We start from the raw sequence: 11,933 nt of genomic DNA, 5'->3' as shown, positions 1-11,933 counted from the left end.
GTCCATGTCCTTCTTCTGTTGAGGACCCCAGTGCCAGACGCAGCACTGCAGGTGGGGTCTCACCTAGCGGAGCAGAGGGGCAGAATCACCTCCCTCGACCTGCTGGCCACGCTTCTCTGGACGCAGCCCAGGATACGGTTATTGGCCTCTGGGCTGCAAGAGCACACTGTCTGCTCGTGTTCAGCTTCTTGTCCACCACCACTCCCAAGGCCTTCTCCTCAGGGCTGGTCTCAATCCATTCTCTCCCCAGCCTGTCCTTATGTTTGGGGTTGCCCCGACCCTGGTGCAGGAACTTACATTTGGCCTTGTTGAACTTCATGAGGTTTGCAGAGGCCCACGTCTCATGCCTGTCAAGGTCCCTCTGGATGGCATCCCATCCCTCCGGCGTGTCAACTGCACCACACAACTTGGTGTCATCAGCAAACATGCTGAGGGTGCACTCAATCCCACTGTCCCTGTCACTGACAAAGATGTTGAAGAGCATTGGTCCCAATGCTGAACCCTGAGGGACACCACTCGTCACCAGTCTCTATTCAGACATTGAGCTGTTGACCACAACTCTTTGAGTGCGGCCATCCAGCCAGTTCCTTATCCACCACGTGGTCCATCCGTCCAGTCATGCCTCTCCAACTTAAAGGCAAGGACGTCATGTGGGACAGTGGCAACTCAGTAGACATCAAAGAATTAAGTTACAGAGTAAACCAAACCAAACTTTATGAAGCTGTGCTTTTTAAATTCTGATGGTACCTTCATAAACAAATACTCCAGTTTTCTAGATTTAACCTCATTTTAAATCTAGTTTTCACAGACATTTAAATGCTCTACTGCTACATGAACACCTGCAGTAAGAAAATGGAATGAAGTGGTATTTTTTTGTCTATTTAGAAATGGCTTCTGCCTCTGGTATCAACAAATTTCTCATGATATTGCTTAGAACTGCAAGATCAAGGCAACAAAACCTGCCCTCTTTGAAGTTCAAGTATCTTAATCATTAACACAAACCAGGTATTTTTTAGACACTAAAAAAGAAGACAGGACTAGAAATTAGTTTTACTAAACTTAGTTTTAATTGCTTTTAATTCAGAAGACTGCTTATCTTCTCTGTGTTTTACCAGATTTCCTCTTTCCAGCCAGCAGATGTCTTGGCTTCAAGTTAAATATGTGTCTGTCCGACTCTCCCTTTTTGCCCAGGCGATTCATTTTCTTTTGAGCTTTCTTTGCCATAGTCTTGACCTTCTTCACCATCTATTTAAAAACAGAAAAATATGCAGAGTAAATTCCTCAGTAACTCAGGTCACTAGCTTTACCTTTGAGAAAACCACTAAGCCAGATGATTTTGACAAGGACATTAACTAACACCCAACATATGCCACCACCTGCAACTCTGGAACAGCATCACTGCAAGTGACATTAATCCTCCTCAGCAAAACTCTTCTTTTCCAGAACACTAACAATACGACTGCGTTATCCCTGGAATTCCTAACTCACTAAGGGTGGAACTCCACAGTTTGTAGAACTCTTGCTTCGTACTTGCATTTAGAGACAAGAATTTAAAATGTACTTTCTTAGTCTGTATTATTATGTGTTATTTGTAAGAATGAATTAGGCATTTTTGAAGTATAGAGTTCAACCAAAGAGAAGATGAAGCTGCAAATGGAAGAAAGATGAACTCTGGACAAACATAACCAGCCTGGTAGGAAGCTTCCCAGAAGCTGGTTTAAGTACAATCGTGCTGTTTTAACTGCTGTAAGGGTCAATAATTTTAACAAACCTTTTCATCACGAAGACCGGAAACATCCCGTGGCGTGCGAGAGGAGCTGCGACTGCGTGCCACAGATTTAGGGGTTTCAGACTCATCACGTTTACGTTTCCTTGTAACACTACGGGACCTTCTCACATAATGTGCCTGAAATTCAAAACATCACTTTAATTATTAAAACCAGAAACAATCAGCTCAGACATGCTCCATTTCTAATTAGACTAACATGCAAAACCAGGAAGTGGACTGCTGTGATACATTCTTTTGGTTATTCCGTAGTAACACAAAGACCCTGTCAACTGTTGGTCACCGCCCTTCTGTCCTACGGTAACATTCAAATTTTGATATATATTAGCGTATCCTTTTCACAATTACTTACTCCAGTTTTCTGATTTTTTCTGAGTAGATTCATAAGTAATGGATAAAAAGACACAGATAATTAATGGACAGCAATACTGAAGCAATTTGCAAGAGCAGAAAAGCAATGAAGAAACCTACCCTGTCCTGTTAACAGGACAAAGCCTTCAAGAATTTCAGACACAAAGACTTATCATCTTACAGCATGAATATTAAATTCCTCCTCAATGAGATCACTCCTGAGTCAACATAGCGTTTCAGTTCTGAGAAGCATGAACACTTGCCTCAGATGTGTAGTGCTGACATTCCTCGTTTCCTAACTCCTTGTTTAGTGAAAGAATTTAGGTCTGAAGATCTTGACAGCCACAATACTGCTGGATTTGCTGTACAAATCAGGCTTTTTCAAATTTCTGATAAAAATGCAATGTCTCTCAAAGGCAAATCAGTGTTTGAAGTATTTTAGCTGCCTTACATCTAAAGATGCCAGTTGCCCTCAAAAACTTCAATTACAATTCTCAGAATTAATGAACTGTAAGAAGATAAGCCTGATCTGTCATTATTACTGTTCCTGACATAGTAGTGTCTCCTCCAAGAAAGCAGACTTGAAAATTAAGATGTTTAGCCAAATAATCCTATACCAATTCCCAAAGCATTCTAATAGAAAGCAGTGCATGTATCTATGCGGTTCTTTAATAAATGTTAGTTTATTTTTTCAGCCTACCCAACATGTTTTGATCACATCACTCAAAAATTCCAGTATTGATGGCCTCATCTGGGTTTCCTATTTTCTCCTTAATAGATCCCACCTCTCTCTTGTGCCAACTGTACAACGCATTTCAAATGTGCTCAAAGAAATTTAGCGTGTAACAAAATTGATCTCTTTTAGATAAACACTGTGTTTCATTAGCAAAAACTTACATCATCTTTATTAGTCATGTCAAGTCCAAGATCAGTCATTTCTTTCTCTAGCACCTTCCGCTGGACCTGTAAAAAGACAGTTAAGAAAAACATGTTTCTTTCAAAAAAGTATGGTTCTAACTTACTTTTTGTCTTAATATACCACCATAAACCCATTCTATTCACTGCATATTTGGCACATCCCACAAACAGACAATGAAAGTCATAACTTCACATTTCATTTCTTGCAACTTCATTGCCTTCACCCATAAATCTTTCTTCACAGGACTGCAATGTCCCGGCATTGCCTGAAGGTCTTTCAAATAGTGTGCCTTCTGGGGGGAAGGTGACAGAGAGGTATTTCAGTCAGAAACATTTCCTTCTATCCCAAAAGGCACACACGTTGGGGAAGGTAAGAAATACTGGGTGCAAAATCAGCTGGACTCATTCTCTCAAAATGTCCAGTTATCAGTTTATGACTTTGCCATCGTCCTGGATTGGTCACAAGAGATTCTGACATTGAAGTGTGATACCCAGCTTCCAAAAGAAACATACGGTCTTCTCCAGTGTAGGGAGGGCCCATAACAAATTTTACATGATTGTAATTTTAAGTAATTATATAGTTATTCTAATTATTTGAATAAAAAATAAACAAACAACAACAATAATAATATACGAGGCAGCAACCAAATTAAATGAGCTGAACTGTACTTCTGTACTTCTGTACTTCTCAAAACCTTTTCTGCAATACATATGGAATTTTACGAAAGATTCACTTGTGTGACACAAAACAAAAAGGGCTGCTGTCACTCATTTGGTTTGGCCTCTGTAACTAAGTAGTGACCAGAACTCCTAGGAGCACAGAAGGAAGCAGCAAGTGAGAGGGCCAACGATGAGAAAAAGTGATCAGTTCCACTACCCAATACTGTTATATGTTTTCATAAAGTTATTATACATCAGCAAGATTTTACTACAGAGTATGTTCTACACTTGCCTTTTTAGCTGTTCTAGGCATTCTTGGACCTCGAGTATCTTTTTCCTTTGACTGCAGGATTTTCAGTTTCTTCTTTTCTCGGATCTGTTGTGCCAGCTGTCGGATTTCCATCATTTCTTCATCTTCACTTTCTGGTTCACTGTCATATTCTCCAGCAGCTTCTCTCAGCTCTTCCTCTTTCTCTAATTCTTCCAGTTTCTTAGATTTTAAAAAGATGAAATGAAAAGCGTGATGCTCATCAAACCCTTGACTTACAATCCTCAACACTACATTTTTGCACGGCCCAGAGGCAAGACAGCAGGCAGACCCTTCAAAGAAGGAACTATGTTGCTTGATGATGACCCCTCCAGCCACACTTAACGCAGCTGGTGATACAGTGTGAGCCTATGGGGCACACGACTATGCAGACTTACTTGATCACACTGCATTATAATTTGGCTCTATTTGTGTGACTGCCCCGAGGCTGCTCGCTGCATGAATGCAGATGTACTACAATGTGAACTGTGCTTGCTGTGCCATTTCTGGAAACACACTCTGAAACTCTTTCTACATTTAGCAAGAGTCTGGAACACCAGCAATTCAGATGAACCCACCTGCACAACGGGCAGCCTCCGTAGCCTGCACTCACTACATCTCCTTAACAACCAGCAAGACATAAGAACAGTGCTCATTACTAAATAAAAAAGTTATAAACTGAGAATTCAGTCCGTTTCCCTTAACATCATACTCCAGTAGACATAAATTTGGTGGGTGAATTTCGTATTATTAATCATACATAAAGTTTGATAGCTACATTCCTTCCGGCTGTAGTCTGAGAATGAAGAAATAGAAGTTCTCCTGCAGACCTCATAATTTAAGATGGAAAAAAAGATCACTATCATTCTGGTAAGATAAAGCAATTTTCCATTCTTCTGAACTTTTGTCCTTGATCATTCAGAAAACAGTATCTTTTCCCATGGCAAGTGTAGACAATGTAAAAGAACTTGTTCTCATGACATACTGTTTTTAATCTAAGAATACAGTAATTTACACTAAACAAATCAAGGGATAAAGAAGCAAGAAAAGTGTAAAAAAGTAATGGAAAACTCACTCTCATTATATCCGGATCAATGAAGTCGAGTATATTATGACCTTCCCATATCTCTGGTATCTTATCATATTTTTCAGATGAATTCATTAAGTCCCAGTATTCTTAAAAATATAAGAAAAGTTAATAAAGAGACAAAAATAATTTCAAGAATGTTCAATGACAGAAAACAACACTCAAATCACTAATTAAAAAAAAAAGTCATATCCCTACTCGGTAAGAATTTGGTAGTATCTCTGACATATTCACAAATACTTCTGATCCCCTTCCTACTGCCTAATATTGTTTAATAATTACAAGATGCACTGTCAAACCATAAGCAACAGACATCCAGCTGAAACAGAATACATGCAATCTCTCTCATACTGATACTTCCTTAACAAAGAGAGCACAAAAGAATTAATGAGATAGTACAACATAAAATGGAAGGTAAAATGCAGCAGAGTCGTCAGACCAGTCGTTATATGTCTGTGACTCTAAAATGGGAAACAAGCAAGTGACATTACAAAACAAGAAACAGTCACCAAAGATCACCAGTTCAGGAAGAGAAGGAAGAACAGTATGCAATAAATGGTGGCACTGGTACTTAGCTGAAAGGAGTCAGGTTTAGGTATTCTACCTTAAAATGAAATACCCAAACCTTACTGCTTAGTAATACTTGTTCTTATATGATACTTACTCTGAAGATCCAAAATATAATCATCTCCCATTTCAAGTTCAATATCTCTCTCCTGCAAAGACAAACATGGCTTTATATACCACCTAATGTTACATCTAGGGGCTAATACAGCAAATTTAAAATCCCATCTACTGATTTCCTAATTAAGAAATGCCACTCACCAATTTCCTCTTGGGCGTGTCAACTTCCATGCGTTTCTTACGTGCTACTGCTCCCTCAGGGATAAACGGCAGCCGCTCCTGAAATTAATGCAACAATCCACCCCAATGAAAAAGGGGGAAAAAAAGTTTGAACCAATTTGTTTATAATGCTGTAAATCACCATTGCAGAGGAATGTATTTCTAAAGAACAGAAAATCCCAAGCTGACTCTCCCACCAGCAAAGGCAGTTATAGATAAAAAATGAGCAACTTTCACCATATTTACCTGTTCACATGTTAAGACAAGAGAATTCTTATCCTAGGTAAGAAGTACTGTGAAATACACTAAAAAGTGTAAGCATGTAGCCTACCTTGTTATCTCTCTTGGTTGGCATGGCCAAGTGTAGCCTATTCAATACTTCATTCACTTTATTTCCTTTCATTTTAGTATCAACACGATGGGCCAACAGTCTGTCACAAGCCTGAAAGTGCACATGGCAAGGTTAGGTAAGGAATGAAGCTTTCCTGATACAAAAAATGACACAGTAGGCTTTGAATCCCAAATAATCAGCTTCACATCTCATCTTCTGTCTAACCTCTTATCTCTCTAGCTCTCAAGAAAGCACTGAATTAATTTATATAAAAAGTATCACAGGAAGATGCATATGATCCTTTTTTGACAATAAGCTGACAGTGAGCTGACAAGAAGAGAAACCAACAGGACTCAGAAAAAACTCACTTTTTAAAAAATTATTATTTGTATTAGACATAATTTTCCATTTGCACCCAAGTCCAATGAGGCTCAACAGGCTATAAAGGATCACATGCTTAAAGTTTACCACTATAATGCACAGTTTAACTGAGATTAAATCCATACAAATGAGGCAAAATATCAGCTGTTCATTTGGAATGAAATCCAGAGAAGAAAGACTTACTTCTGTTTTAACTTGGATGACACCTTCTTCTGTTAGAGTACTTGTCTCTATTACAGAAAATCCTTCTGCTTCAAAAGTTTCAAATATTTTCTAAAACAGAAACATTATCTCAAAGAATGACATTCTGCCCATGTCTTAATATATTGATACATTAAGAACAGAAATTTCAGTCCAATTATCAATACATGCAACTTGTTACCATTTTATTAGAATGTTTTTCTAAAAAGGTGACAGAAACTCTACAACTGAAGTTCTATCTAATCTGTTTCTTCTTTTATAAGCAAATAACTACTTTCTTATTAAAGTTTCTTCTTTCTTATTTTATTTCTTATAAAAAAGGCACCGACAAATGTGACAAATGACATTCTGTGACAAATGACCCCCCTCCCCAAAAAAGAGGAGAAAAACATAAGTTCTACTTGTCCTTGAATTTGTAAATACAAAAGAACTAGCCCTGCATATACACAACGTGTTGTCCAATGGGACCTTCTCCTGCAGCTGTTCAGCAGAACCTCTCAGTCTAGTGCTCGTTGTCTCTGAACTCTTACTGAATTGATTATTAAGATTATTCAGTCTTACTTCCAACTACAGTAGTAATTTCAAGTTCTCATCGCATCAGAGATTTCTGAAACCACTAAGAACTTGCTTTGTGCTTGGCATTTATGATACTCAGGCAAGGATATACATTAGACAGTACATAAGATATGTATCAAGACCTGGAAAGCTATTTGCCATTACACTATCAGTTAGATAAAGAAATGGTCATGTAAAAGTTTTTGCCTGATACAACTGATATCTGTCCACAACACTCGAGCATATTATTTTTGTAAATGTTGGAAGACAGAGAGAGAGGTGGGAGAAGAAGTCTAACCTGACTCTCTTCAGGAAGTTCTGCAATCCTCTTCACATCACATTTGTTGGCAACAATGATAAGTGGCTAACAGAAAGAAAAAGAAGACTCGTAATTCAAGTTATCATATTATAAAAGCCTAGGAATTATTAGTAATGTAAACTAAACCTACCTTGTTAGCAAACAATGGCTTAATATTTCTGAAGAGCTCTACTTGCTCCTCCAGGCTATGCCCACACTGCTCAGACACGTCCATCACGTAAAGCACAGCAGCACGAAGGTGTGCAAGCGCAGTTATAGCCTGCATCTCGATGGTGTTCCTGTCCTCCAAAGGATGATCCAAAATACCAGGAGTATCCACTACCTAAAATCATAATTAAATCAGGCCTTATTACAGGATAACTGATACACTATTTCAGGACATGGTGCTTCATTTCTGGTCAATATTGTCTTTTTTAAGACAGCAATATTCTTTCCTTTCAGTCATAAATAAGACTGTAAATTCAACCAAATTGAGAATGCGAAGATGGAGTAATGGGAGAAGAGTGAGGTTTCAGAATAACCAACACTCCAAGTATTGAACAGGTAGAGAAAGCCCTGCCCCAACCTGGCCCAGAATTTGACCGAGACAAAAAGTGAGTTGGCTTTAGTCAGTAATTCTGTTTCCATTCTTCCCTCAAATTGAAAACACACTCACACATGTACATTTTTAGAACAGATTTTGACTACTGCCTTCATTTGGCACCCTGTACCTTGTACGGCAGCTCTCGGACATAGTGTGACTCATCAAGATACAAAAACACAACTCATATTGCAAAACAGCAAAGCAGATTTTAACCAGTTAATTCTTTAAAGAAAATGCAAAATAATAACAGTTCTTACCTGCCAGCGCAGATACTTATAATCCATGTGTCCCACAAAAAGAGATTTGGTGGTAAAGGCATAAGGCTGCACTTCCACATCTGCTCTTGTGACCTTAAAACAAGATTTATTCACACAGATTTACTGAAAATTTCCTGATGTTGTAGAGCAGTATATCATAACCATAATACACTACCTTTGCTACAAAAAAGGCTAAAAAGGGTTATTCTGGCTTCTCTGCAATAATTTGTCTATCAGAAAATATGTTAATGGGATACATGCTATTTTGGAAAGCTAATGATTTTTAAGAGTGAAATCTATCATAATCTTCCATTTATTTCTCCAGGAACGTCACAAGGACTTTTCATAAGGGAAGTTAATGACAGAACAAGGGGAAATGGCTTTAAACTGGAAGAGGGGAGATTTAGATTAGATGAGAGGAAGAAATTCTTTACTGTGAGGGCAGTGAGACACTGGAACAGGTTGCCCAAAGAAGCTGTGGATGCTCCTCCCTGGAAGTGTTCAAGGCCAGGCTGGATGAGGCTTTGAGCAACCTGAGTGGAAGGTGTCCCTGCTGCTGGCAGGGGGATTGGAACTAGATGGTCTTTAAGGTCCCTTCCAACCCAAACCATTCTGTGATTCTATGATTCTATGAACTTCACTCGACCTGTACTCACACTTCTGAATTTGCTACTGCTCACATCAGGCAGTGCCATAACAATATCAAATTGTTTAACTGTTACCTTATTTTAATTAAATGGTATCTCAGTATTATTTTTGAAAAAACAAAACAAAACATGCACATACCTTATTTATAAAGCTAGATTTTCCAACATTTGGGTAGCCACACAACAGAAGAGTTCGTGTATTAGGATCAATGGTTGGCAAACGAGACAAATGCTGTCGCACTGAAATGGTAAAAAATTTTTTAAATATTTGTGATAATTTAATTTTTACCAAAATTGAATAAAAATTAGTGTGTTGAATTATTTCTATACAAATTAGTAACTTTTTTGACATTATAATTTGATTGAACATTTATGAAAACGTGTAATAGCTTGAAAACTCCACAAGTATCTACATGCAACAAAAAAAGAAACTTAATAAATATTTAGAAAATGAAGAGCACTGCCTTTTAGCTAGAATGACCCCACCAAATCAGGCAACATACCCTGAAGGAACAGTAAGTCTGAAGTAAGGAGTCATGTTTGCAAAATGTTTAGTACTACTTTTCAAACATATGTTACTGAAAATAACAATAAATAAAAGCATGGCTGCAACTTTTAAGCAAAGAAAAACGTTTTACAGCTGTTAGGAATACCATAAAATTTAAAGACTTTTCAAAGACAAAACTATTTAGTTAAAAAATAAACTCTAAGTATCTGGGGACTTTGAAACTATTCCTTTGTTTCCTGTGTCTGTATTCTGTATTAAATACATTCTTCTAACTGTTATGAAGTGTAAAAATAAATTTTATATCCAATTCACATGCTTTATTTTAACCTATTTATAACACCAACCTTGCTCCAAATATTCCAAGCTTTGTTTCTGTCTCTTGATAATCGTGCACATCCGTCCCAGAGCAGCACGCTTCAGCTGTTTGCAGCGGTAAAGGGAATCACCGTATTTCATCAGCCGCACATAGTCCTTACCGACACTGTGGAGAGAGGGATAAGAATTTAGCCAACAATCAACCAGGCAGGTACAAAACCAAAGAAATCAGTGTCCCTTACTTGTCAATCAGATTCTTGGCAATATTAATCTGTCCCAAAGCCAGCTTGTAGTGATCTTTGTCATAAAGAACATTCATCAAATCTGCATAAAAAGGATGAATATCCTAAAACAAAAGCATAAAATAAAATTAAGCCCAATATTTTCCTTGTTTAAGATTACTATTTCTAGGCAACTATGTAAGTTCATTTTTTTCCTCCAGTCCAGCAACACACATTACAAGCCAAACTGTTTTCGTTACTATCTTATGTAAGAAAAATAATCTGCTTGCTCATTAAATGAATAAATTTTAATCACTTTGAATTTCTTCTGCAAATACACCTTGGACTCATTCATAGCAAGTTTCCACTTCATCTTCTGCTTTGTATAATACTTCGTATTACAACTTTGAAGGCTTTTTATAAAAAAATAAGGAAACTGCAAGAAGCCTGCAGAAGTAGTTTCTAACAGTAAATTCATAATATACCAGAAACACAGCACCAGTATAAATTCCTCCTTTTTTCTGAGTGCGAGATTAAATTCTGTGTAAGACTGGATAATAAACAAAATATAGAAGATATTTGTGGGAATTCTACAGTAATACTCACTGGATATGAAAATATTGGCAAAAAAAAATGGTTGTAGGTCAACAATTTAAGCACGAGCAGAAAACTGCCTATAAAAAAGCTTCACTGCACACGAGGATCGAGTTGCAGAGAAGTTGGGAAGTTAAGACTATGTGTGTCTTGTCAGAGTGTGTTTCCAGCACTATCCTTTATGGGGTCAAAACCAATGTCATCAAAGTAGGTTCTGAAGAATTGAAGATGGGAAGCAAGATGATATATTTGGGTATTTCTTACTTCCTGCAAATAAATATGTTCTAGGGAAGATTTACCATAAGCACAATTTACATACATACACACAAAGAAGAAATAAGCAGATACAACATACTTAAAAAATCCCCGCTTTCACTTCGTTCAACAGCAACTTCTAGCAAGCACATTCGATCAGCTAAAATCTTGTAAAACCCATCTTTCAATGACCATCCATGGTCACAATCTAGACTTCCTTTCTTAGTAGGAACATAATATTTTTGCAGCACAAGTTTGCATAAAATTACTCCCAGTAAAACCTACCGGGAATCAGCCAAAGCTGTGCACACAGTCAAACAGCAAGTGGCTGCTCACGACAAAATAAACTCAAATAAAACCAATATGCTGCTGAAGAAGCATTCTTGATGCCATAAAAGCAAAGTTCCTTTAATGATCAAATGACAAAACACTTACATCTAATTTGGGGAAATCTGTTAAGATCTGAGTGAGTCTATCATGGTAATTTTGTTGAGTATATTTGACTTTTCGCATGTAAAAATGTCGAATCCGATGGATTTGATAATGTTTATGAACGACAGTTGGAGTCTTCCGCTGAGTCTTTGACAATGTCAAATCTATGAAGTCCTGCAATCAAGGAAACATTATTAATTATACTAATTGTCAAATTCTTGTAAAGCCATAGGTTTTATTTTGGTGGAGGGGCATCCAGACCAGCTAAGCACATCCATGTCACACGTGGGTTGCAATGTACCTTTTAGGATAAAACACCTGAGCCAGGGGTTCCCGTCTCTGGGTAACACAAGCAGTTTGCACGTTCTCTCTCCCGTTCTTC

At 37.7% G+C, this 11,933-nt stretch overlaps 1 protein-coding gene across 1 annotated transcript; it reads right to left on the bottom strand.

The window, feature by feature from the left end:
- Window positions 1-1,059: 1,059 nt before the first annotated feature.
- GTPBP4 (GTP binding protein 4) lies at window positions 1,060-11,725 on the bottom strand (the record flags this gene model as incomplete). The annotated part of the gene is made up of 16 exons (XM_010177173.1): window positions 1,060-1,245; window positions 1,772-1,906; window positions 3,035-3,100; window positions 4,008-4,205; window positions 5,098-5,198; window positions 5,774-5,825; window positions 5,935-6,012; window positions 6,284-6,394; window positions 6,848-6,937; window positions 7,719-7,784; window positions 7,870-8,061; window positions 8,580-8,672; window positions 9,366-9,466; window positions 10,079-10,215; window positions 10,292-10,395; window positions 11,555-11,725. Coding segments are annotated over 16 exons (1,848 nt in total), but the record flags the coding sequence as incomplete, so codon positions are not given.
- Between the last annotated feature and the right edge of the window lie 208 nt (window positions 11,726-11,933).

The sequence above is a fragment of the Antrostomus carolinensis genome, unplaced genomic scaffold (genome assembly GCF_000700745.2).
Source record: "Antrostomus carolinensis isolate BGI_N321 unplaced genomic scaffold, ASM70074v2 scaffold56331, whole genome shotgun sequence".
Taxonomy (NCBI): domain Eukaryota; kingdom Metazoa; phylum Chordata; class Aves; order Caprimulgiformes; family Caprimulgidae; genus Antrostomus; species Antrostomus carolinensis.
Note: the sequence above shows the minus strand (reverse complement) of the source record. Positions and strands in the feature narration are given on the sequence as shown.